At 48.6% G+C, this 27,276-nt stretch overlaps 1 protein-coding gene across 1 annotated transcript in view; it reads right to left on the bottom strand.

Annotated features, from left to right (window-relative positions):
• LOC140404311 (chondroitin sulfate proteoglycan 4-like) overlaps positions 1-27,276 on the bottom strand; it is a 158,625-nt gene that overhangs the window by 78,629 nt on the left and 52,720 nt on the right. Inside the window, exons 2-3 of the mRNA XM_072492675.1 lie at positions 23,919-24,082; positions 9,622-13,179 (exon numbers count right to left, since the gene is read on the bottom strand). Coding sequence (XP_072348776.1) covers positions 9,622-13,179; positions 23,919-24,082 — 3,722 coding nt within the window. The remainder of the gene's footprint in view (positions 1-9,621; positions 13,180-23,918; positions 24,083-27,276) is intronic.

The following is a 27,276-nucleotide window of genomic DNA, read 5'->3' as shown; positions in this document are numbered from 1 at the left end:
CCGGCAGCGGATCGGTGCATTTCAAGGACGCAAAGGATGTCGGACAATGGAGAGGAGCCCCCCCCCCATGTCTCAAATTACCCATCTACTGGATATCAAATCACTGTTTCTGAGGGAAATTAACTATCTTCACCATCTCTTTCTCCCTGTGTGTGCATGAGCTTCCTCCGGGTGCTCTGGTTTCTTCCCACAGTCCAGAAGATGTGCAGGTTAGGTGGATTGGCCACGCTAAATTGCCCCTTAGTGTCCAGAGGGTGGGTGGGCTTACCAGGACAGACAGGAGGTGTCGGCTAAGGTGGGGTGCTCTTTCAGGGGCCGGTATAGACTTGATGGGCCGAGTGATCTCCTTCTGTACTGTTGATTCTATGATCTCTGGAGGGAGTCTGTTTCATAGTTTAACCATTTGCTAACTGTAATAGTGTTTCTGAAGATTAGCTTTGAATTGAGCTAGGCAGCACGGTGGCGCAGTGGTTAGCACTGCTGCTTCACAGCGCCGCGGACCCGGGTTCAATCCCGGCTCTGGGTCACTGTCCTTGTGGAGTTTGCACATTTTCCCCGCGTCTGCGTGGGTCTCACCCCCACATCCCAAAAATGTGCAGGGTAGGTGGATTGGCCACGCTAAATTGCCCCTTAATTGGGAAAAGAATAATTCGGTACTCTAAATTTATTTTAAGAAAGCTTTAAATTGAGTTTCCACACCCCACCCACTGTTCGAGAGCAGGTGAAGCAAATGATCAAGGTTGACATTATCATAGATTATCATAGAATTTACAGTGCAGAAGGAGGCCATTCGGCCCATCGAGTCTGCACCGGCTCTTGGAAAGAGCACCCTACCCAAGGTCAACACCTCCACCCTATCCCCATAACCCAGTAACCCCACCCAACACTAAGGGCAATTTATCATGGCCAATCCATCTAACCTGTACATCTTTGGATGGTGGGAGGAAACCGGAGCACCCGGAGGAAACCCACGCACACACTGGGAGGATGTGCAGACTCTGCACAGACAGTGACCCAAGCCGGAATCGACCTGGGACCCTGGAGCTGTGAAGCAATTGTGCTAACCACAATGCTAGCGTGCTGGTTCTTTAGAATCCTAAATGATCTCTCCTTCACTTTGATACACCATCAATGACTATGAGACGAATGGTGAACTATTGAGGCTTTATCGTGCTAGATGTTAAGCCTCCTGCAGCTGGAACCAAGAATGGGGGCAGCACAGGAGAGCGTACAATTTTATACAGAGCCTGTTGGGTGGAGCCAGCAGGATGGGATTTACTGTAATGACTGGAGTACAATGGCAGTACCGTAATACACGTAGTGTATGATCAGTGGTGTTTACCACACACTTCATAGATTTCATAGATTTCATAGAATTTACAGTGCAGAAGGAGGCCATTCGGCCCATCGAGTCTGCACCGGTACTTGGAAAGAGCACCCTACCCAAGCCCACACCACCCTATCCCCATAACCCAGTAACCCCATTCAACCAACACTAAGGGCAATTTTGGACACTAAGGGCAATTTATCACGGCCAATCCACCTAACCTGCACATCTTTGGACTGTGGGAGGAAACCGGAGCACCCGGAGGAAACCCACGCACACACGGGGAGAATGTGCAGACTCCGCACAGACAGTGACCCAGCCGGGAATCGAACCTGGGACCCTGGAGCTGTGAAGCAATTGCGCTAACCGCTATGCTACCGTGCTGCCCTCAGTGAAAACATGCATATCCTACAGACTTGTTCCGAATTATTCTCGTCGCTGTCTTATCGGTCCTTTCAATAGTTGCAATATCTATTTGCGATGGTATAAATACAGAAATATAAATGGTTACTGTTGTGACCAGAACACTACACATGGTGCCAAATGTGGTCACACGACTGATTTATAAAGTTGTAGATTTACTTATTATTTCAGCTCAGTTTTGACCTTTTAATACATCCCAACATCTGCTTTGTTTTACTCCCTTCCGCCAAGCATTGATGCGGTAGTTTCAATTTATTGTCATTCAGGACCACCCACATTGCTTTCATTTCCATGCACATTATTCTCTTTCATCTAAGTCATCATTACTCCCTGGATTTCTTGTCCCCCCTCGTGAGACACTTTATATTTCTCTCCACCGGTTCCATCTGCCAATTGTCTGCCCAGTTCCCAATTAGAGACAAATCCTCCTGTTGTTTACCCTGTTCTGTTTTACCGGCTACTTTTATTAGCTTTGAATTGCAGAGAGTCAGGGGGGGGAGTGCAAAACAATCGATTTTCAAGTGTGACAGCGAAAGCCATAACCATCAGGAAAGATTAAACAGGCCGGTTTGTTTTTTACTGGATAAGACTGAGGGAGCGACCCAATAGAGATCTTCAAAATGGTGAAAGAGTTTGATAGAGCAGACACAGAAAGTGTGTTTCCATTTGTGAGGGAGAACAAAACTAGGGGCCATTAATCTAATAAATCTACCAAAAAATTTCATAGACTTTACCCAGGGTGTGTTGAGAATGTGGATATTGTTGAGGCGAATACCAGATACATTTCAGGGAAAGCAAAAAAGCGAATGAGGGAGGAAGGGATGTCAATGAGGCGGTTCAGAGGAGGTTCACTGGATTGATACCCGGAATCAGCAGGTTATGAGGGTAGATTGGACAGGCTGGAGCGGCACAGTAGCGCAGTGGTTAGCACTGTTGCTTCACAGCTCCAGGGTCCCAGGTTTGATTCCCGGCTTGGGTCACTGTCTGTGCGGAGTCTGCACGTTCTCCCCGTGTCTGCGTGGGTTTCCTCCGGGTGCTCCGGTTTCCTCCCACAAGTCCCGAAAGACGTTCTGTTAGGTGGGTTGGCCATTCTGAATTCTCCCTCAGTGTCCCCGAACAGGCGCCGGAATGTGGCGACTAGGGGCTTTTCACAGTAACTTCATTGCAGTGTTAATATAAGCCTACTTGTGACAATAAAGATTATTATTATTGTTTCCACTGGAGTTTAGAAGAGTGAAGGTGACTTGATTGAAGTTTATAGGATCCCAAACAGCCGTGACAAGGTGGATGTGGATAGGTGGTTCACCATGTGGGTGAGTCCAGAACGAGGGAGCGCTGTTTTAAAATTAGGTTTCACCCAGATAGGACAGAGACGAGAAAAATTCTTTTTTCTGAGGGTTGTGTGACTTTGGAACCCACCTCAGAGGGCGGTAGAAGCCGGGGGGGGGGGGGGGGGGGGGGGGGGGGGGGGGGGGTGACGTCATTGACGGCAGCGGTAGGTAGATTCTTGTTAGTCAAGGAAATCAAAGGTTATCGGGGGTAGATGGGATTATAGAACTGGAAACACAGACATATCAGCCATGATCTTATTGAATGGTGGGACAGGTTGGAGGGGCCGAATGGCCTACCTTTGCTCCTATTTTGTATGTTGTAAAGTTTCTTGTATGAAATGTTTATATAGTTCAAGTTGTTAATGGTTGCTGGCTGAATTGTGCTCAGCGTTCCAGGTGTGTCTGGAACTGGGTCACCTGCAGTCACATTATCAGGAGGTAAAAATCAGAAATCAAAATTTTAAAAAAGGAAAACGTTTTAATAACTGAGAAATGAGGTGGAAATTTACGCAACTTAGAACTTTGAGCACAATCTGTAGATGAACATTTTACATTAAAGATAAATAAAAGCTAGTAGCAGGAGTTAAATTGGAATAGGGTCATACACAGAGAATGTTTTCAAGTATTAAATTTCCCTTTCTGAACTTGTCCAGCTGGGTTTAAACCCAATGACCCCAACTAAGGTCTTTGAAACAGCTTTCAGCAGCTGACATCCAAGTCGCTTTCTCACAGACATCTGTCAGCAAGTTATTTAAATGAGAAGCAATAAAAGGTGATCAAATTAACTCCAGATTCCGCAGTGATCATGGCGATAGATCCCCAAATGTTTCACCTCATTAATGTGGAATGAAGGTCAAGCTGAAATCTTCAAGCAAACAGGATGGGTGCATTTTCACAGTGGTGGGGGTTGGCCAGCGACTGGTATCAGTTATCCTGAGACAGAATTAAATCCCCCTGGAAGGATTTCGGGAGTGATCAAACGCATTTCCTAAACCAGAGGCTAAATGTCGGCTCAGATGGAGAATCCATGGGAATTTAACGACGGGGAAATCGGCGAAAACCCCTCACCGATTCCGGTGTGGGGCTAGCACCAGCGCCGCGCGAAACGCCCGCTGGTCCCGCGGAAATCGGCCAGAGAATCACCGGGTCCCAGGCCGCACATGCGCAAGGCTGTCAGCCTGCACCGGTCGTGCCGACAGACATGGCGCCGGCCTTGCTGGAACCCTAACCCGCCAATCCTGACCCCACAGCCCACTCCCTGTCCACCCCCCATCACTCCCCCAGCCCTAGCAGAAGCCCCCCGGCTAGCGGCACGGCTCCCAGATGAGTGTGACGGCGCTCGACACTGTCTGCAGCCGGCACGCCGGGTTCACGACGTGGCCAACGCCGACGGGAACTCGGTCCACCGTGGATGGAGCATCGCTTGTGGGCCGGCCGATGACCCGCCAACTGCATTGCGACTGCGCGTGGCACGCGGCCTGATGATGCCGGTTTGGAGGAGCCGGAGCATCGTGGACCAGCATCAAACTGGTGCATGCCCCGAATTGGGCGTCGGAATCCATTGTCCGCCCGGTCGCCGATCCGGACTTTAACGTCAGGCTACACAGAATCCAGCCCATGAACTAGTGCGATGCAGTGCGGATCTCCATTTTTACTGCCCAGAATATCGATATATCTTACGTGTGACACTCAAGCCTCATGATATCGCTCTCAAAATCCTAAGGCTCACCCATCTCAGTAGGACAGGAAGCAGAGGAAACCCTGTAGAATGAAAGCCCGGGCCTCTGGCTACATGTTCCAGTGCTTAATGGATTGGTCAATACCTTATAAACGGAATAGAATACGAGATGTTACATGTGAAGCTGAACATTAAAAGCAGGGTTGGTAGCCCCGTGTGCGGCACGTAATGAAAAGGTCAATGTAATAACAAAGTATACGGATGGTTAAAAAACTTAACTGAACAAGGATTGGATCAAACGGAGGCGGTTTCTAAGCTTTGTACTGAGTGGGTTGACAGTTCCTCAGAACATTCTAGATTATTCCACTAGATTAACACTTTAAAAGAATGTTTAAAGAAGCTGAATTAGTTTTATTTGGGAAAGGGATGTTGAAAAGTTTTAAAGATTATGAAGGGAATTTACACTTTGTTCCAGACAAATTGCTCCTGGTGACAAAGTGTTCAGACCCCAAGAAGCGTGAATTGAAAATCAGTGGGGAGGAAAGTTACAGGAACCATTTTACTCGAAGGGTTATAGAGTTTTGGGAAGGGTATTAGTTAACCTGAAGATTTATTGATTGCAGGGTCTAATAGCAGGTTAACAGTTGGATAAGGAGAGCCTTTGAGAACGCAGTTGGTCATCAGAGACTACAGAGAAACCATATAGGATATGCTAAATGGGATGGACTTCGAACAGATCCAGCAGCTCAAGACTGGGCATCCAAGAGGTGCTGTGGGTCATCAGCAGCAGCAGAATTGTATCAACCCCGATCTGCAACCTCATGGCCCGGCATATCCCCCACTCCCCCATTACCACCCAGTCAGGGGATCAACCCTGGTTCAATGAAGAGTACAGGAGAGCATGTCAGGAGCAACATCAGGCAGACCCAAAATGAGGTGTCAAACTGGTGAAGCTACAACACAGGACTACTTTGTGTGTCAAACAACATAAGCAGCAAGTAACAAACAGAGCGAAGCGATTCCACAACCAACACATCAGATCTAAGCTCTGCAGTCCTGCCACATCCAGCTGTGAATGGTGGTGGACAATTAAACAACTCACTGGAGGAGGAGGTTCCACAAATATTCCCATCCTCAATGATGGAGGAGTTCAGCACATCTGTGCAAAAGACAAGGCTGAGGTATTCGCAACAATCTTCATCTAGAAGTGCCGAGTGGATGATCCATCTCGGTCTCCTCCAGAAATTCCTCTTCATCTTGATACACCAGACACAGATAATGTTGTTAAGAGGGAAGAGTGGGGAATATTAGCAAATTAAGGGGCAGCTAAAGCATTTCTAGTGTCTGTGTGTAAAGCTGACTGAGTGAGATAGCAATCTATTATTTATTGATTTAATTGGAAAAGCAAAGAACAAAATTCAATTTAATTTATTATATTTAACTAATGGATTGGAGAATAATTAATGATCATCGATAAAATTCAGAGCTGAAGTGGCAGGGATGCGAATTATTTATAATAATTATTTATTTGTTTGACAGGAACATATACTCTGGAAGGGGGAGGTTAGACCTGAAGGGGAGGGGCACGTAAGGAACAGCAGCTATGAATTTTAATTTTAAAAAAAATTTAGAGTACCCAATTCTTTTTTTTAACCAGTTAAGGGGCAATTTAGCGTGGCCAATCCACCTACCCTGCACATCATTGGGTTGAGGGGGTGAGACCCACGCAGACACAGAGGGAATGAACAAACTCCGCGTGGACAGTGACCCAGGGCCAGGATCGAACCCGGGTCCTCGCCGCCATGAGGCAGCAGCGCTAACCACTGCGCCACCGTGCTGCCCCCAAGGAGCTATGAATTTTAATTCTTCTATTTGTTAATCAGAGTCTGGAATCAAGAAAATGTATTAATCCCTAAACCACGAGCAGCCGGACAGTATCCCATCATTCTCCGAAGTGGACAGTATTTTGAGATTCTAGCTCACACACTGGGACGATGGGTCATCCCAAAGCATTGTATCAACCGACAAATTAGAATTGCAGTCACTGTTATGTCAGTAAAAGTGGCAGACAATTTTGCACACAGCAAAATATCACAAACAGAAAATGAATAACTGATATGTTTTGAGTGTCAAAGGAGCGTTGATTAAGAGAGAACTCTTCTTTGAATAGTTCAGTGGAACCTTTCACATCCTTCTGAACAAAGAAACGACCTGGGTATAATATCTCAATCAAAAGGTCGCACTTTAGTGCAGCGCTCCCTCAGTAGGACGCTGAATTGTTGGTGCAAATTACGTGCTTAAACGTATAATCAGGGAGGCTCGCTGACACGGTAGTTAGCGCTGCTGCCTCACGGTGCTGAGGACCTGGGGCGAAATTCTCCTACCCGCCCCGTCACATTTCTGCGCTGACCGGCCGGCGGGAGTCTCCGTAACACCGGCCGGTCAATGGGGTTTCCCATTGTGGGGCAGCCCCACGCCGTCGGGAAACCCCCCGGTGCCGGCAGAACGGAGACTCCCGCCGGCGGAGAATGACGCCCCTGGGTTCAATCCCAGCCCCGGGTCACTGTCCGTGTGGAGTCTCCACATTCTCCCCATGTCTGCGTGGGTCTCACCCCCACAACCCAAAGATGTGCAGGGTAGGTGGATTGGCCACACTAAATTACCCATTAATTGGAAAAAAAAGATTGCGTCACATAAATTTATAATTAAAAAAAATTAAACGTAAAATGAGGTTTGAACTCCTATTAACCAAGCCAACCTGACACTTCCTTTGCTTATTTAAGTCAATACTTGCAAGGAACGCATTGGCTACAACAGTGAAATAAGTCAAGAATATTCAAACTGAATGAGGTCATCAACAAAACAGATTGACAAAGGAAAAGCCCAGTATCATGTTTCTGTGATTAAGAAATAAATCCTAGATGCACGTTGCAGCTACAACTCAGTGACCATTAGTAAACGCTCCAACTCCAGGGGTCTGTCTGGTAAGAGATTGTCAGTTTCTCACCAGTGACTAATCCAGTATAATTCATTAATGCTTTGAGGGCTTCCTGTCATTTAAACTAGATGCAATTTAAGGTATTTTTTTTTACAGAGTCTTAAAATAACTGGAGGTTTGGAGTTCTAGTAATGAACTGTTCTCAACCTAACCATCGATCTAACGCAGATGTAGCTAATCAGATCCATCTGGGGGCAGCGATTCAATTTTGAAAAATCCAGGCAAATAATCCAGTTTCACTGCTGCTAATTAGCAACTTCAAGAGTTTATTTCAGGATGGCGTGTGGCAGTCTCCAGGAGGAGGAGACAAACTACTCAACCGGTCACAGCAGACACAGGCAATCTCTTCAAATAGGACTACCAGTACATTGCATTTCATTTTAGAAGTAACAAATCTTGGTATATTTTATTTTGTCAGAAATGTGATACCTCACAGGACCGAGGCATGAGCTGGAATAAAACTGAGCGAGCACGTGACACAGTGGTTAGCACTGCTGCCTCACAGCACCAGGGACCCAGGTTCGATTCCAGCCTCGGATGACTATTTGTGTGGAGTTTGCACATTCTCCCCGTGTCTGCGTGGGTTTTCTCCGGGTGCTCCTGTTTCTTCCCACAGTCCAAAGATGTGCAGGTTAAGTGGATTGGCCATGATAAATTGTCCCTTAATGTTCAAAAGGTTAGGTCAGGTTGCTGGGTTACGGGGATAGGGTGAGGCGTGGGCTTAGGTATGGATGCTCTTTCAGAGGGTTGGAGCAGGACTTGCTGTTCCAAATGGCTTCCTTCCGAACTGTAGGGATTCTCTGATTCTATGTTCAGCAGGGACTTAGGTTACAAAATGGTTGCTTGTGTCTCAATTTACACGCTGTTAATTTCCTTGCTTTGTAAATAAATTGCACTGTCTAACTCAAAAAGGGGAAAACACCATTTTGTCAACCCATGAAACCTCAAGATAGAGTAGTGTTTTTCAAACTTTTTTTCTGGGGACACATTCTTACCAACCGGCCAACCTTCGGGACCCACCTGGCCGACCTTCGGGACCCATGCCAGCCGACCTTCGGGACCCAACCTGGCTGACCTTCGGGACCCACGCCGGCCGACCTTCGGGACCCACCTGGCCGACCTTCGGGACCCATGCCAGCCGACCTTCGGGTCCCAACCTGGATGACCTTCGCGACCCACGCCGGCCGACCTTTGGGACCCAACCTGGCTGACCTTCGCGACCCACGCCGGCCGACCTTCGCGCCCCACGCCGGCCGACCTTCGCGACCCACGCCAGCCGACCTTCGCGACCCACGCCGGCCGACTTTCGCGACCCATGCCGGCCGACCTTCACGACCCACGCCGGCCGACCTTCGCAACTCACGCCAGCCGACCTGCGCGACCCACGCCGGCCGACCTTCACGACCCACGCCGGCCGACCTTCGCGACCCACCATTTTCTCTTACCTTGTTTGTTGCTGACAAAAATGGAGGAAGTGGTTTTGAGTCCCTTTGGCTCCAATGGTCCCTTTGTCCCCCCGAACTTGAAAAAAAAAGGCTGCGACCATATAAAAAAATGCGGCCGCACTGCGCATGTGCACCGATGATCGGGCATTCATGCACAGTGCCACCAAATTGTTTTAAGTCTGTTCCTGGCCATTTTGAAGGCTGCTCACAGTCGGCATTATTAAAAACCGGCTGCTGCAGCTGTTGCGCGCGGATTTGCACGAACGGGAGCGCCGCGAAGGACGGCTCCGCGACCCTCCCGACACCTGTCCGCCACCCACCCGCGCGTCGCGCCCCCAAGTTTGACAATGCCTGAGATAGAGGGTTGGTGCAATCAACAAAATTGGAGGGAATTTTAAAAAAAGTTCAACTAGACTTACGAGGAGTTGCTCATCCCAAATTTTCTTTGCTCCTCCTTGGTGTACACTCAGCTTTTTGTTGTGGACCACAATCAGTGGGTACTGATGACTTTCCTTGTAGATTAAAATGGGAAAAGTTCCATGTGCCTTGATCCCTTTTACTTCAACCACAAAGTCAAAAGAGTCTCTTGAATGCTTGCTGTTGTCATTATGATAGACCACAAGGCCATTGTTTATGTCTTTCTGCGAGAAGGAATGATCCAGCTCACCATTTACAAGAATTTCTCCATGACTCGGTGGAAATGTTACTTGGTATGCTATTTCCTCTTCACTCCAAATGTCCATATTGGACTCCACACTAAGGAGGTGGCCAAGGATCGGTGACTCTTGCCCTTGGTGAACCATGAACATGGAATAATTGATTATTCTCAGATATGGATCTAATGCATGCACTTCCAAGACAGTCATAGTCTGATGCACACCATCCGACACCTGCAGCTGGAAGGTTCCTCGACGAGCACCATGATGCTTAAATAATACACGCTTCATCTCCATATCGTCCTGACTGAAACGAGAGAGTTCATGGGCAGTGTCTCGTGCAGAGACAATATTACCATTGGAGATCCCCCATTTGGTATAAATCAATTGGGAATCATCAAAATCCGAGTCAGCATCGTGAAAATGAAGTTCAGCTGTGGTTAGCAAGTGCTGTCCGTTCAATGTCACATTAAATGTCCTGTTCACCACTCGGACTGGTGGCTGGTCATTTGTTGGTCTTATAGAAATACTCAATTTGCCAAGAATCACATCTGCCTCAGGTTCGCCATTTTTAGACTGCTCCACAACAACAAAAACAATCTTGTCTTCTAAAGTTTCAGAGTCATCATGCTGATACATCAACCGCTCTTGGAGAATGTCATCGTTGGTAAAGATTGTGACAGGTTTCTCTGGGTCCGTCTGCATGACCAGTTGTCCATGTTGAGGACCCTGGGTGACATTATAGACAAAGGCAGTGGTGTCCTGACCAATGGTGAAAAGTTGATCCTTGGTGATGGTTTGTGTGCCTCCTTCGACCACAACCAATGCCTTACTCATCAAAATTGGTACCTCTGGGTCGATGCCAATCAATATTGGGTAAGTATAGACTGGGGAGTGCTGGTCTCCAACATAGACCTGAAACTGGAAGCTATCCTGGGTCTCCTCAGCATTTCTAACTGTTGCTTCATAAGTGAGACCTACTTGCTTTAAATCCTCTTGGGTGAAGGTAGACCCTTTGTTTAGCTCCTCACCACGAACCAGCAACTTTCCTTTACCTGGAGACTTTAGAACAACATACTTGAACAGATCAGAAGGAATTGTATGGCCTTCAATTACAGCTTCCAGTTCATTTTGGGTAATCTTTCCTCGTCTAACGTTATTTAATTCATTTGGGGAAATCCTTGCCAGTGTTATTTTGGCCCTCTTTATTTTTATGAAAAATATATTGTTTTCAAGGATCTTCTGTCCAACCGTCACTGAAAACTCAAGTTTCTCTGTTATATCACCTTTGCGAAACTCAGGGTCTGTGTTGAAATAGCGAAGGCGGCCGTGTTCTATATCATCCTGATGGAACAGCTTCACTGGTTTCCATTCCCCATTGTTGTCACGATTCTGCACCTCACCATAATATAATGGCTCAGTAATGTTATACAAAATGTTCACCTTCTGCCTGACTGCATTTGTCTCGACAGACAGATTGCTGATGGTGATTAGGCTGACACCTCCTTGAGAAAGAATTAAACCAGTGTTGTTGCCCACTTGCACATCAGGTTTCAAGGCCACTATTCTCAAAGGAGTTGGGTCGCTTATTCTTTCTCCATCACTGACCTGAAGCAGTAACTCAGAAACCTTGGCCCCGCTGTGAACGTAGCGAATATTTCCCACTCTCAGATCTTGGCACGAAAATTCTCCAACTCTTTGGCCAGGATTTCTCACGTCTTCAACGTAACCTGGATCTTCCTTATTAACTATCATCATTTTTAACTCAGAACAAACATTGTCGGCATCTACGATACGAATGACATCTGGACCAAGGGTTTTCCAAGTATTTTTAAGAATCATCATAATATTTCCATTTGGAAAGATTAGTTCTGGTGGGTCATTGATAGGGATTATCTTGATACTAAACATGTACCGTTGACCTTGTCTTAAACAGTCAGGGATTTCTTGTTTACTATGAACAGATACATCAAATACTAACTGGTCAAGTGACTCTTCAGAACCATCGTGATGGTATGTTATATGATGGTGGATCACATCTAACAGGGTAAATGCTTTTCTATTCTTCGCGCCTGGAATATTAAGCTCCAGGTGCCCCTGCTTTGCATCCTGAATTATCTTGAAAAGTACTTGGGAATTTCTCACTCCAATTTTACTCAGGTCAATAGTGGGATGAATGTGATTGGGCTCCAAGGTAGAAATTCCTGCTTCGTTTACAATTAATGGCATCAGATCTAGCAGTCTAGTAAAATTACTGAAGACTTTAGATAGGTTCTTACTGAGCAAACAGGGTGCATTAGGTCTGAGAACTTCCAAAAACCTTGGAATTGGCGTTGCCGAAATCTCATCTTCCAGTTTATTCTTGCCTTCCTCCATTCCCTCACCCTCTTCATCTTCACACACAGTATCAATACCCTTGGTGACGAGTGCATCTGCCAAACTTTTCTTCTCTAAGTTTATCCGAATATTTTGAATGCAACCCATGAAGGAGCCCGTTACTGTTCTTTCCACCAACACGTAGGACAATCCGCGTTTAATTAACTCCAGGGAAGTCTCGTTGTTTATTCCGCCAATGAACATGTGCCCCCGGAGATCCAGATGTTTCTTCTTATTGTCAATCAGTTGCTTTTGAGATAATTCATCATCTACTTTAACTTGTACATGGTTCATATTGAATAACAGTTTGACGCTGTGCCATTTCCCATCACTAACAAAACGGGTATTATCTAGTACAACGATTCCACTTCCGTTGTCAAGTAAAACGCGGATGTGACCATCTGCAATTTCCAAGGCAATAAAGTCTGTGTGCCACCCTGCGTGGTAAAGCAAAGGGGCTTGCTGAACCATTGTTTTCAGAACGCACTCAAATGTCCCTTCTTCTCTTGCATTCCAACTTGGGAAGGAGATGTAGGATTTTGGCCCTAGAAAGTTGATAGGATAATTGTCCTCTGCTACAATGACATTACTACATCTGTCCTCTATCGCGTAAACAGTTCTATATCCAGGAAGTGAAGCAAGTGAGGATAGGATGTCATAATCATTGAACTCAGCTTTGGAAATACAGCCTCTAAAATAACTGGATTGCCTTGATAAGTAAGGTATTTTCACCTCCCCAGGTCCACCCACATATAGGCCATTGTCGATATTCAGTTTATTAAGCTGGCCAGGCACCTCCACTGAAGTTGTGAAGAGTTCGTCGACGGTCAAACTTAGAGTCTTGTTCTCATGCACAAGAGAGACATCGTGCCAGACAAGGTTGTTAAGCTTCAGGCCAGTCTGAGAATGCAATACAACTTCTCCAGATCCAAGTTCTAATTTCACCTGAAAAATAAAGACACAAAAAAATACTTTTAATGGGGGTAGCGGAGGTTGGAAACAGCGAGATTGTGGACATTGTGATTTCTCTATTCTGCGGGGTTGAATTAGCCTTGCACCAATAGTAAAGCAGAGCTTAGGTTGAAGCCGAGGGGAGCGGGCAGTATATCGATTGGAAAGCACACAAGAGTCTCATGTTCCATAGAGTTTAAAGATACAAATATCTGGAAGGATATAGACTGGGGAAGTTCCGGTGAGAGGAGCAGAGACTGAGCTAAAATCAGACAATTCCTGAATAAAAGAGGAGAGATGTGCTGAATTGGCCACACACCAACAATATTTCCAACTGAATATTTCAATTTTTTTTTTCCAATTAAGGGGCAATTTAGCGTGGCCAATCCACCTACCCTGCACATCTTTGAGGGTGAGACCCACGCAGACAAGGGGAGAATGTGGAAACTCCACACGGACAGTGACCCGGGGCCGGGATCGAACCTGGGACCTCAGCTCCGCGAGGCAGCAGCGCTAACCACAGCGCACCGTGCCGTAGTGAATATACTAGGTGGTGTGAAAAGACAATACGTCAATAACCTTATGACACAAGAACTTGATGCTCATGATTGTTACTTTGTCAACAGTTCCACTCCCTGATCTGTGTATGAAAACCCTGGTTCGATAAGTGATGGATAATTTCTCACCCTTAAAACGCCTGTGTGCCAGGGACATTTTTTAACGCCGCAATGCCTGGATGAGACATTCGGCTTGGGAAATGTGTTGTCTGCATTAACTCTAGTTGGACATGAAGTATAAATAATTACTAATATGGTTGTACTGCTTCATCTATGTATCTAGCTATATATATTGCTGCAGCTGCTACAGTGCATGTTCTCTCACCTTAAACATTAATATAACTAATTCATTTACAGCAGTGGTGAAGGTGCCCTAATCACAATTCATTGCCCGTTAACAGATCCTAAATCTGAAACATTAAAGCAGGTTTGAAGAAGTCCCTGAAGTACTTAATCCTCACCTACCGCCACCCCCGGAACCTCGCATCCAATCACGATTCTGCCTCTACCCGTCCCCAAACCGACCCCTCCTCCACAGCAATGTGGTTGACTCTTAACTGCTCCTCAAGGGCAATTAGGGATGGGCAATAAATGCTGGCACAGTCTGCGACGCACACGTCCCATAAACAAATAATTTAAAAAACAATCAAGCCAAGTTCAATCTATCACTGAGGTATCACTGAGGTATCTAAAACCCGTCCCCATCACCCTAAATCGCAACTCCCCCTAACCTCCTTTCCTGCCCCCTGGCATTGATCGGGAACACCTCTCTTTCCCATATTCAATCTATATCCCGAAAACCGGCCAAATTACCTCGGAATCCACATAATCCTGCCAATGCAGACCAACAGGTCCAAAATATATAATCACAGATTATCTGCACACAGCGAAGCCCGATACTCGATCCCGCACCCTGCTCAATCTCTCTCCAATCCCGCGACACCTTAAGCACCATTACTAGTGGCTCTAACGCCAAGGCGAAAAGCACCAGGGACAGCGGGCACCCCGTCTTGTCCCATTGTGTAACCCAAAGTACCCTGAGCTCACTCGGTTTGTCTGCACACTCGCACTGGCACTTTACACAGCAACTGGACCCAATCCACAAACCCCTGTCCGTACCAGAATCTCCCCAACACCTCAGACAAATACGCACACTCCACACGATCAAACGCCTTCTCCGCGTCCATCGCCACCACCCCCTCAACCTCCTTCCGGACATTTCCCGACAACTTCCTTCCTTTCACAGAACCCGTCTGTTCCTCCCCATCAGCCCAGGCACACAGTCCTCAATAACTTGGCATCGACATTCAACAACGATATCGGGCGGGAGAACACCCACTGAATCATAGAATTTATAGTGCAGAAGGAGGCTATTCGGCCCATCAATCTGCACCAGTCCTTGGAGAGAGCACCCTACCTATGCCCACACCTCCACCCTATCCCCACATCTCCACCCTATCTTTGTAACCCCACCTAACCATTTTTTGGACACTAAGGGCAATTTAGCATTGCCAATCCACCTAACCAGTACATCTTTGGACTGTGGGAGGAAACCGGAGCACCCGGAGGAAACCCACGCCGACACGGGGAGAACGTGCAGACTCCGCACAGACAGTCACCCAAGCCGGGAATCGAACCTGCTCCGGGTCCTTATCCTTTTTAAGAATCAGGGGGATAGAAGCCTGTGACAAAGTAGGGGGGAGTTCCCCCATTTCCTTCGCCAGCAGTGGCCCAGCTCCACCCCAAACTTCTTATAAAACTCCAACGGACCCGGGGTCGTCCCTGCCTGCATCGCCCCCCTGCCATCCATCACCCCCCACAGCCCAATCGGGGTCGTCCCTGCCTGCATCGCCCCCCTCCCATCCATCACCCCCCACAGCCCAATCGGGGTCGTCCCTGCCTGCATCACACCCCTGCCATCCATCACCCCCCCACAGCCCAATCGGGGTCATCCCTGCCTGCATCCCCCCCCCCCCCGATGCCATCCATCACCCCCCACAGTCCAATCGGGGTCGTCCCTGCCTGCATCGCCCCCCCTGCCATCCATCACCCCCCGCAGTCCAATCGGGGTCGTCCCTGCCTGCATCGCCCCCCCCTGCCATCCATCACCCCCCGCAGCCCAATCGGGTCTCCAGGCACTGCACCCGCCCCTTCTCCACCTTGGGAAACTCCAACCCATCCTGGAAACGCCTCATCCCCTCTTTCCCCCCTCAGGGGCTGACTCATAAAGCCTCCTATAAAAGGCCTCAAATACCCCATTTACCCCCTCCAGGTCCATCACCACCTTAACCCCTTCATCCCTCACTCTACCAATCCCTCACTCTACCAACCTCCCTTATCGCTGCTTCCTTCCTCAGCAGATGGGCCAAAACCCTACTCGCCTTCACCCCGTATCCCTACCCTGCCCCTCTGGCCCTCCCTCACTGACCCACCACCTCCCCCGCCTCCCACTAACCCAAACTCCACCTGGAGCCATGACTCTCCTCCAGCAACCCCTCCTCAGGCACCTCGAGTTCCTCCTATCCACCCTCAAGATCTCATCGACCAACCTTACCCTCTCCTCCCACTCCACCCTCTCCCCGTGTGCCCGAATCAAAATAAACTCCCCCGTAACTACCTCCTTGAATGCCACCCACAACGTGGCAGCTGTGACCCCCCCCCCCATATCATTCACCTCCACAGAACCCCGAATGCCCCCCCTCATCCACTCACACACTCTCACCCGCTCACTCACACCCTCACCCGCTCACACACACCCTCACCCGCTCACACACCCACACAGACACCCTCACCCGCTCACACACACCCTCACCCGCTCACACACCCACACAGACACCCTCACCCGCTCACACACACCCTCACCCGCTCACACACCCTCAGCCGCTCACACACACCCTCACCCGCTCACTCACACTCTCACCCGCTCACTCACACCCTCACCCGCTCACACACACCCTCACCCGCTCACTCACACTCTCACCCGCTCACTCACACCCTCACCCGCTCACACACACCCTCACCCGCTCACACACCCACACACACACCCATCACCCACTCACACACACCCTCACCCGCTCACACACACCCTCACCCGCTCACACACACCCTCACCCGCTCACACACACCCTCACCCGCTCACACACACCCTCACCCGCTCACACACCCTCACCCGCTCACACACACCCTCACCCGCTCACACAACCTCACCCGCTCACACACACACTCACCCGCTCACACACCCACACACACACCCGTCACCCGCTCACAGACCCACTCCCTCACCCACTCATACACACCCTCACCTGCTCACTCACACCCTCACCCGCTCACTCACACCCTCACCCGCTCACAAACACCCTCACCCTCTCACACACACCCTCACCCGCTCACACACACCCTCACCCGCTCACACAACCTCACCCGCTCACACACACCCATCACCCGCTCACACACCCACTCACACACCCACGCACACACCCTCACCCACGCACACACCCTCACCCGCTCACTCACACCCTCACCCACTCACACACACCCTCACCCGCTCACTCACACCCTCACCCGCTCACTCACACCCTCACCACCTCATACACACACTCACCCGCTCACTCACACCCTCACCCACGCACACACCCTCACCCTCTCACTCACACCCTCACACACACCCTCACCCGCTCACACACACCCTCACCCGCTCACACACGCCCTCACCCGCTCATACACACCCTCACCCACGCACACACCCTCACCCGCTCACTGACACCCTCACACACTCACACACACCCTCACCCACTGACTCACACCCTCACCCACCCCCTCACCCACTCACACCCCCTCACCCACCCCCTCACACACACCCTCACCCACTCACACACACCCTCACCCGCTCATACACACCCTCACCCACGCACACACCCTCACCCACGCACACACCCTCACCCACTCACACACACCCTCACCCACCCCCTCACACACCCCCTCCTCATCTCACACACCCCCTCACCCGCTCACACACCCCCTCACCCACTCACCCCCCCCCTCACCCGCTCACTCACACCCTCACCCACTCACCCCCCCCCCCCCCCCCCTCACCCGCTCATTCACACCCTCACGCGCTCACACACATTTACAAAAATAATCCATCCGGGAACACATCCGGTGCACATGGGTGAAGTATGAAAACTTCTCTGCCCTCCCAAATCTCCACGGGTTCGCCCCCACCATGCGCTCCATGAACTCCCTCAGCTCCCTAGCCACTGCTGACCTCCTCAACGACTTTGGACTCGACCTGGCCAGGCTCGGGTCCAGGCCAGGAGTAAAATCCACTTGCGCCATAATCAACCGGTGCTTGTCTAAATCCGGGATTCTCTCCAACACCTGCCTCATAAATTCTACATCATCCCAATTCGGGGCAAAAACATTAACCGGGACCACCAGCAGCCCCTCCAGCTTCCCACTAACTACCACATACCCAACCCCGGATCGACCACAATGCTTCCCACCTCAAATAACACCCTTTTATTGACCAACACCACCACTCATCTTCATATAATAAGAGCCTTTAATGTCACAAGTTACTGTGAAAAGCCCCTAGCCGCCACACTCCGGCGCCTGTTCGGGGACACAGAGGAAGAATTCAGAATTCTCAGCTGGTACAGGAATTGAACCCACGCTGCTGGCCTTGTCCTGCATCACAAACCAGCTGTCTAGCCCACTGAGCTAAACCAGCCCATATCCAGCCCCAATTGGAGCACCTGCCCCATCCATCCCTTTGATGCTTCAAAGTTGCAGGAGTGTACCGGCAGGCAGGAAGGTGGTTTAAAGTGTGTCTTCTTCAATGCCAGGAGCATCCGGAATAAGGTGGTGAACTTGCGGCATGGGTTGGTACCTGGGACTTCGATGTTGTGGCCATTTCGGAGACATGGATAGAGCAGGGACAGGAATGGTTGTTGCAGGTGCCGGGGTTTAGATATTTCAGCAAGCTCAGGGAAGGTGGTAAAAGAGGGGGAGGGGTGGCATTGTTAGTCAAGGACAGTATTACGGTGGCAGAAAGGACGTTTGATGAGGACTCGTCTACTGAGGTAGCATGGGCTGAGGTTAGAAACAGGAAAGGAGAGGTCACCCTGTTAGGGGTTTTCTATAGGCCTCCGAAAAGTTCCAGAGATGTAGAGGAAAGGATTGCAAAGATGCTTCTGGATAGGAGCGAAAGCAACAGGGTAGCTGTTATGGGGGACTTTAACTTTCCAAATATCGACTGAAAACGCTATAGTTCGAGTACTTTAGATGGGTCCGTTTTTGTCCAATGTGTGCAGGAGGGTTTCCTGACACAGTATGTAGATAGGCAAACGAGAGGCAAGGCCATATTGGATTTGGTACTGGGTAATGAACCAGGACAGATGTGAGCACTTTGGTGATAGTCACAATTCGATTACGTTCACTTTAGTGATGGAAAGGGATAAGTATATACCGCAGGGCAAGTTATATCTGGGGGAAAGGCAATTATGATGCGATGAGGCAAGACTTAGGATGCATCGGATGGAGAGGAAAACTGCAGGGGATGGGCACAATGGAAATGTGGAGCTTGTTCAAGGAACAGCTACTGTGTGTCCTTGATAAGTATGTACCTGTCAGGCAGGGAGGAAGTGGTCGAGCAAGGGAACCGTGGTTTACGAAGGCAGTCGAAACACTTGTCAAGAGGAAGAAGGAGGCTTATGTAAAGATGAGACATGAAGGTTCAGTTAGGGCGCTCAAGAGTTACAAGTTAGCTAGGAAGGACCTAAAGAGAGAACTAAGAAGAGCCAGGTGGGGACATGAGAAGTCTTTGGCAGGTAGAATCAAGGATAACCCTAAAGCTTTCTATAGGTTTGTCAGGAATAAATGAATGACTAGGGTAAGAGTAGGGCCAGTCAAGGACAGTAGTGGGAAGTTGTGCTTGGAGTCCGAGGAGGTAGGAGAGGTGCTAAATGAATATTTTTCGTCAGTATTCACACAGGAAAAAGACAATGTTGTCAAGGAGAATACTGAGATTCAGGCGACTAGACTAAAAGGGCTTGAGGTTCATAAGGAGAAGGTGTTAGCAATTCTGGAAAGTGTGAAAATAGATAAGGCCCCTGGGCCGGATGGGATTTATCCTAGGATTCTCTGGGAAGCTAGGGAGGAGATTGCTGAGCCTTTGGCTTTGATCTTGAAGTCATCTTTGTCTACAGGAATAGTGCCAGAAGACTGGAGGATAGCAAATGTTGTCCCCTTGTTCAAGAAGGGGAGTAGAGACAACCCAGGTAACTATAGACCAGTGAGCCTTACTTCTGTTGTGGGCAAAATCTTGGAAAGGTTTATAATCATCTGGAAAGGAATAATTTGATTAGAGATAGTCAACACGGTTTTGTGAAGGATAGGTCATGCCTCACAAACCTTATTGAGTTCTTTGAGAAGGTGACCAAACAGGTGGATGAGGGTAAAGCAGTTGATGTGGTGTATATGGATTTCAGTCAAGCATTTGATAAGGTTCCCCAAGGTAGGCCACTGCAGAAAATACGGAGGCATGGGATTCAGGGTGATTTAGCAGTTTGGATCAGAAATTGGCTAGCTGGAAGAAGACAAAGGGTGGTGGTTGATGGGAAATGTTCAGACTGGAGTCCAGTTACTAGTGGTATACCACAAGGATCTGTTTTGGGGCCACTGCTATTTGTCATTTCTATAAATGACCTGGAGGAGGGCGTAGAAGGATGGGTGAGTAAATTTGCAGATGACACTAAAGTCGGTGGAGTTGTGGACAGTACGGACAGATGTTACAAGTTACAGAGGGACATAGATAAGCTGCAGCGCTGGGCTGAGAGGTGGCAAATGGAGTTTAATGCAGAAAAGTGTGAGGTAATTCATTTTGGAAGGAATAACAGGAAGACAGAGTACTGGGCTAATAGTAAGATTCTTGGCAGTGTGGATGAGCAGAGAGATCTCGGTGTCCATGTACATAGATCCCTGAAAGTTGCCACCCAGGTTGAGAGGGTTGTTAAGAAGGCGTACGATGTGTTAGTTTTTATTGGTAGAGGGATTGAGTTTCGGAGCCATGAGGTCACGTTGCAGCTGTACAAAACTCTGGTGCGGCTGCATTTGGAGTATTGCATGCAATTCTGGTCGCCGCATTATAGGAAGGATGTGGAAACATTGGAAAGGGTGCAGAGGAGATTTACCAGAATGTTGCCTGGTATGGAGGGAAGCTCTTATGAGGAAAGGCTGAGCGGCTTGAGGCTGTTTTCGTTAGAGAGAAGAAGGTTAAGAGGTGACTTAATTGAGGCATACAAGATGATCAGTGGATTGGATAGGGTGGACTGTGAGAGCCTTTTTCCTCGGATGGTGATGTTCAGCACGAGGGGACATACCTTTAAATTGAGGGGAGATAGATATAAGACAGATGTCAGAGGTAGGTTCTTTACTCAGAGAGTGGTAAGGGCGTGGAATGCCCTGCCTGCAACAGTAGTGGACTCGCCAACACTAAGGGCATTCAAATGGTCATTGGATAGACATATGGACGATAAGGGAATAGTGTAGATGGGCTTTAGAGTGGTTTCACAGGTCGGTGCAACATCGAGGGCCGAAGGGCCTGTACTTCGCTGTAATGTTCTATGTTCTATGTTCCCCCTGACTTGGCAGATATTTTGATGCTTCTTTGTTCCTGATAATCTCTCTGCTTTGCAAAAAGACCACTTATAGATTGCTACTTGATACCATATCCTAGAGTTTGATACCTTGCAACTTTTGGGAGCCAGTTCCCCATTAAGCTGCCCATACTTATTTTTTGCAAAAATATACTTTGTTCATAAAATATCTAAAAGAACACTATAAAACATTCCTAAATGGTCATTACAGAAAGTGCAATGATAGTTACATTTTCTGGGACGATCATCATGTTGCACTGAGGTGCTCCAGCGCTATTGTGATACGTCATGTATACGTTCAATGTGAGTCACACAGCCCAGGGGAGTCTATACATCTCCAGCCCTCCAGTGCACTATGGCTGGAGGGCCTTGGACAATGACCTGTCCCATTGCGCCTCTGCAGCAGCTGTCCCAAGCTTTTTAAGTCTCATGTTCTGTAGAGTTTAAAGATAGAAATGTCTGTTTAGTGGAAAGATACGGATTGGACTGACTCAGCCTGTAGTTCTGGCTTTCGGAATGTGCTATTTTACAGAGCATGAGGAACTTACTGCATCATAGGTGTGTGCAATGCTTAAATAACGGTGGCCATTGTGGAGAGGGCCCTATAATTAACCCCATTGTGGATCAGTGTGACTGACTGAGGGAGAATCGCCGGGTGGGAGAATCGCCTGGGTGCCGCGCGAGTCCCGCCACGCCGTCCCGACGCCCCCCCGCGATTCTCCCACACCACCACCCCCCCCCCCCCCCCCAAACAGGCGCGGTGTGAATCACGGCTGGCCGCTGGGAGAATCACCACTTCCCGTTGGTAATGGGCGAGCGGCGATTCTCCGGTCCGGATGGGCCGAGCGGCCTGCCCAACACGACAGGTTCCCGCTGGCGCCATCCACACCTGGTCGCTGCCGGCAGGAACAGCGTGGGAACGCTGGGGGGGGCGAGGGGGGTTCCTGCACCGGGGGGGGGGGGGGGGGGGCTCAAAAGGGGTCTGGCCCGCGATCGGTGCGCACCGATCGGCGGGCCGGCCTCTCTGAAGGAGGACCTCCTTTCCTCCGCTGCCCCGCAAGATCAATCCGCCATCTTCTTGCGGGGCGACCGCGGGGAGGGCGGCAACCACGCATGCATGGGTTGACGCCGGCCAACCTGCGCATGCGCGGGTGACGTCATTTACGCGGCGCCGGTCGCATCATTTACGCGGCGCCAAGGCCCAGCGCTCGTAAATGACGCGGCGCCACTCCTAGCCCCCCCGGGGGCGGGTGAATAGGGGGCTAGGAACGGCCTCCGATGCCGGAGTGAAACACTCCGGTTTTCACTCCGCCGTCGGGACTTAGTCTCCCGATGGGAGAATTGCGGCCTTTGGAGCTTTACATTAAAGAGTGTTTGGACCTCACAGCAATGAGAAATATGGCTCAATAAACACAAATATTCTTGTGAAATAAACACTGTTGCATTATACATACAAATCCATCATCTGATGGGACATTTAGTGCATACCAGCTTGACTTGTGTATACAGAAAATGGAAAGTTTAAAGGCAAAAGGAATCTGGACCAATTAAGTAAATGGGTTCAGATGGACAGGCCACAAGTTAGATAGATAGTTCTGAATTTTGGTCAACTTATTTTTGGGGTGGAAAAAGTCCTTTTCGGGTAATTAAATTGATTTGGATAGGATCCATAATGTTATGCATGGCTGTGGAATAAACAGACTTAACAAGACAAATTATATTTTTGGGTTTCTTCTGTCACACAGACAATCCTTAAAAGCCCTGTACCCAGAATTTCCTCATGGCTCTTCGTGCTCTGTAACTTTGGTGCAAGTTTTGTCCGTGTGTGTAAGTGGGGGTTCTGCTTGTCCGCCAAGGTGTGGGTGAAGGCCTTAGGGAAGTCTTGGTGCTCGACTAGCTCCATGCACTTCTGCAAGAATAGTAAGAAGACTTACAACACCAGGTTAAAGTCCAACAGGTTTGTTTCGATGTCACTAGCTTTCGGAGCGCTGCTCCTTCTTCACCTGGTGTTGTAAGACTTCTTACTGTGCTCACCCCAGTCCAACGCCGGCATCTCCACATCTTCTGCAAGAAAGCAGGTTAAACTTTAATCCAGAAATAGCCAAGTCAGGAAATTTATTGGTGGCTGAAGGCACTGGTATTTTCCTGCTCTGAATCGGTCTGAAGAGTGGATTCCCACGTAAGTGCACGGGCCATTCTGAAACAGACGTGAACTAACCCAGAAAAAAAAGTTAGCACAGCAGATTGGATTACAAGAGGCACTAAAATGGTTCATTTATATGGCAGGAAAGCAAGATATGACTGTGCGTTGAAAATACTAACCAGGTACCTCTTCTCTGTTAATCCAATTATGATAATTATTTTGAGGCATCTTTCACTCAGAGTGAAAACTCTTCTCTAAATGAACTCTGAGTATGGTTATTATGGCTAAAGTTTATCCATCTAAATGACTGTGAGCATGGCTATTATGGCTGTATGTCACAATTGGTTTAAATACAGTTTAGCCCACATAATACTGTACCTGTAATGCTCCAGCGTACAACTCCATCAGCAAGTAGTCACTGTGACCTGAAGCGAGGAAAAGAAGCCCATTTTGTCTTCTGGTCAGGAACTTCATGGAGAGCCGGCTAGCGGTAAAGGCCCCAAATTCCCTCACCTCCATGTAACTATCTCCAAAGAACGACACTGCAACAAACGATAAAACATCAGTCCACGTGAATACAAAGAAAGTAGCACAAGCTAGATATACATTTTCTTCTTGCTAATCCCCCTCTTTCTACATCTCAACATGTTGACTCCATGCTGGGGTATAATTCAGCCAGTACAGGTGGCTCTCTGCCCAAGTAGCCATTATTCAAGCTTAAACCTTGAGAACTATTCAACCACTGGAAGTATCACAGCAGAACCCAGTTCTGTTCCTGCTTGCTAGCCTTACAGCGCTCTGTCAGCAAAGACTGTTGGCTATCACACGTGGCTGAATTATGGGCCGCACGGTAGCACAGTGGTTAGCACTGCTGCTTCACAGCTCCAGGGTCCCAGGTTCGATTCCCGGCTTGGGTCACTGTCTGTGCGGAGTCTGCATGTTCTCCCCGTGTCTGCGTGGGTTTCCTCCGGGTGCTCCGGTTTCCTCCCACAAGTCCCAAAAGACGTTCTGTTAGGTGAATTGGACATTCTGAATTCTCCCTCTGTGTACCCGAACAGGCGCCGGAGTGTGGCGACTAGGGGCTTTTCACAGTAACTTCATTGCCGTGTTAATGTAAGGCTACTTGTGACAATAATAAAGATTATAAAGATTATTTCCACTCCTCAGTCCATTAATGCAGAGTTCAATTGTAGCACTCCCGCTATGACCCTGATCGGTGATCTCTGCGAAATGCAGTAGCATTTCGGTAACACTGTGGAAGAGCACACTTTCTGCACCACAAACAGTGGCTTCACTTCAGAAAGGCCTTCCTTGGCAGCAAAGTGGGTTTTGGAATGTCCTGAAGTTGCAAAAGGCGCGAGAGAATTGCAAGTTCTCTCTCTTCCTCTCCTACGTGGAAAAGAGAAAATTAACAGCAGAGCCAAAGAAAAACACATCATGACGCTATGAGCAAGTTTGAGGAAGAAAAATAAAAGTGAGAATGTCCTGGTTGGGTAAAGAGGTGGTTGTGTGCGAGTAAGATACATTGTGGGTGGCGGAGGAGAGGAAGAAAGAGTGTGTATGCACTCTTTTTCAGAATATCTATAATCTAAGTTGCTAAAAAGGCTTCATTCTTTTTAATGGAAAAAATGCCAGTGATTTGGCTGCAGTCTGCTATTCATCAATTTGTGCAGAGCAGGAACAGTGAGCGAGTACAAGTGCTGTTTTATGATGGGCCCAATAGAATGACTCACCATTTCCTGAGTAACTCGTTTCCCCCCCCAGATTATTTGTTTCTCTGACAGAACGTCTAAAGGACTGAAATAGGTTGTTGGGCAGTAGTGCCATTAAAAAGTGATCCAACATCGTCACAAAGCCTTACTTGAGGATAGCGGGCACTCCTGACTAGCCCTGCCGTTCTGTGCTTTGTGGCAAGAGATTATGATTCACTCAAAGGATCTCTGCTTGCAGCTGTAGCGCTGATCTACTGGGAGACTTCACAGAGCGGGCATGCTTTCAAAAGCAAATGTACATCAAACAATAACCACATATAGTGTCCTTTTCACATACTACAGGGCATTTTTTTTTCAGATGCACATTTAGATCTCGGGGCGAGCATTTGACATTTCAGCTGCTGGAACCGAATCTGCAGCTTTCATTGTATTTCTGCCCTTGCACTGGACAGGAGCACCAATAAATGGCATTGGCGATGCACAATCAATACGCTTGAGTCCACGTGGAGTCATATCGATTCAGCTTTAATCATATAGAACTGTACCCAGCAGCGAAGTTACAGAAGTGAAGGCTGCTGGGGACGGCACTGGTTCTTATACCCCGCCTCTCAGAGCGGGGCTATGTACATTGCCCAATGGTAGACCCCGCGGTCTAGCCAAAGGTTATTCCTCTCTCTGGTACCGCAATACCTGGTATTACCACATTTGGTAACATTATCAATTTTCATTACATTGCCGTTTCACTTGGTACTAATGTTAGTCTGGCTCCAATTCCCCTAATGTGCTTCCCTTTTTGACCTGGCTGATGAACCATGATGTTGGGCATCTTTTAACATGCCTTCGTCAAATCGCTGTTACTCAGACATTATCGGCTTTGGTATTTAGATTTGGACACCTATTTTACCACAACGATTATCCCAATCCTCGCCTACCCATTGCCCAAATATGCACACTTTCCAGCAGGAGTCACTGGACAGTAATAACAATAATCTTTATTATTGTCACAAGTAGGCTTACATTAACACTGCAATGAAGTTACTGTGAAAAGCCCCTAGTCGCCACATTCCGGCGCCTGTTCGGGTACACTGAGGGAGAACTCAGAATGTCCAATTCACCTAACAGCTCGTCTTTCGGGCCTTGTGAGAGGAAACCGGAGCACCCGGAGGAAACCCACGCAGACACGGGGAGAACGTGCAGACTCCGCACAGACAGTGACCCAAGCCGGGAATCGAACCCGGTACCGTGGCGCTGTGAAGCAACAAACTAACCACTGTGCGACCGTGATAGTAATCGGGAATGAACCCTGGTTCATTTTCCTTGCTTCACAAGCACCAAGGCCTTGGAAGAGTGCTGAGCACAAAATCCAGGCCGATATATGTCTTTGTCCTTTGCATTCTTTCATTCAGGATTCTAACTCTGGGGTTGATGGAAAGAAGTATACCTGAAGGGTTTTAGGACATGCTGCGTTACTCAGAGCTGACCTGTACTTTGTTAGTGCTGTGGGAGGAGAGCAGCCTGCTGTGGCCTCTCAGGGAGAGTGACGGCCAATTCAGTGTTAAAAGCTGAATAAGCACTGGAGGGGTTCTGGAGAGGAGTGGCGGGAGCAATATCTCAGGTGGTGAAAGTCCGGGTCAAGCCAAGCTGGGGGCTAGCAATATTTGGAGTAGTGGACGAGCCGGGAGTGCAGGAGGCGAAAGAGGCCGGTATTCTGGCCTTTGCGTCCCTAGTAGCCCAGTGAAGGATCTTGCTAATGTGGAAGGAGGCGAAGCCCCCCAGCATGGAGGCCTGGATAAACGACATGGTTGGGTTCATAAAGCTGGAGAGGATTAAGTTTGCCTTGAGAGTGTAGCCACCTAAAATGGCTGATTCCCTATTAATTTGGCCAAAACCCGATTTAAAACGGCTAACCGAAAAGGCTGATGGGAAAAGCAGCCAACAGGACTGTGGTAGTATGCATTAGGGGTCATGTGGGACTGTGAAGCCGTGATGTCATTGGCTGACAGATCCAGGGTCCTGGTTCGCTG

The sequence above is a fragment of the Scyliorhinus torazame genome, chromosome 30, assembly GCF_047496885.1.
Source record: "Scyliorhinus torazame isolate Kashiwa2021f chromosome 30, sScyTor2.1, whole genome shotgun sequence".
NCBI lineage: Eukaryota > Metazoa > Chordata > Chondrichthyes > Carcharhiniformes > Scyliorhinidae > Scyliorhinus > Scyliorhinus torazame.
The sequence above is the reverse complement of the archived record's forward strand: the minus strand, read 5'-3'. Positions and strand labels throughout refer to the sequence as shown.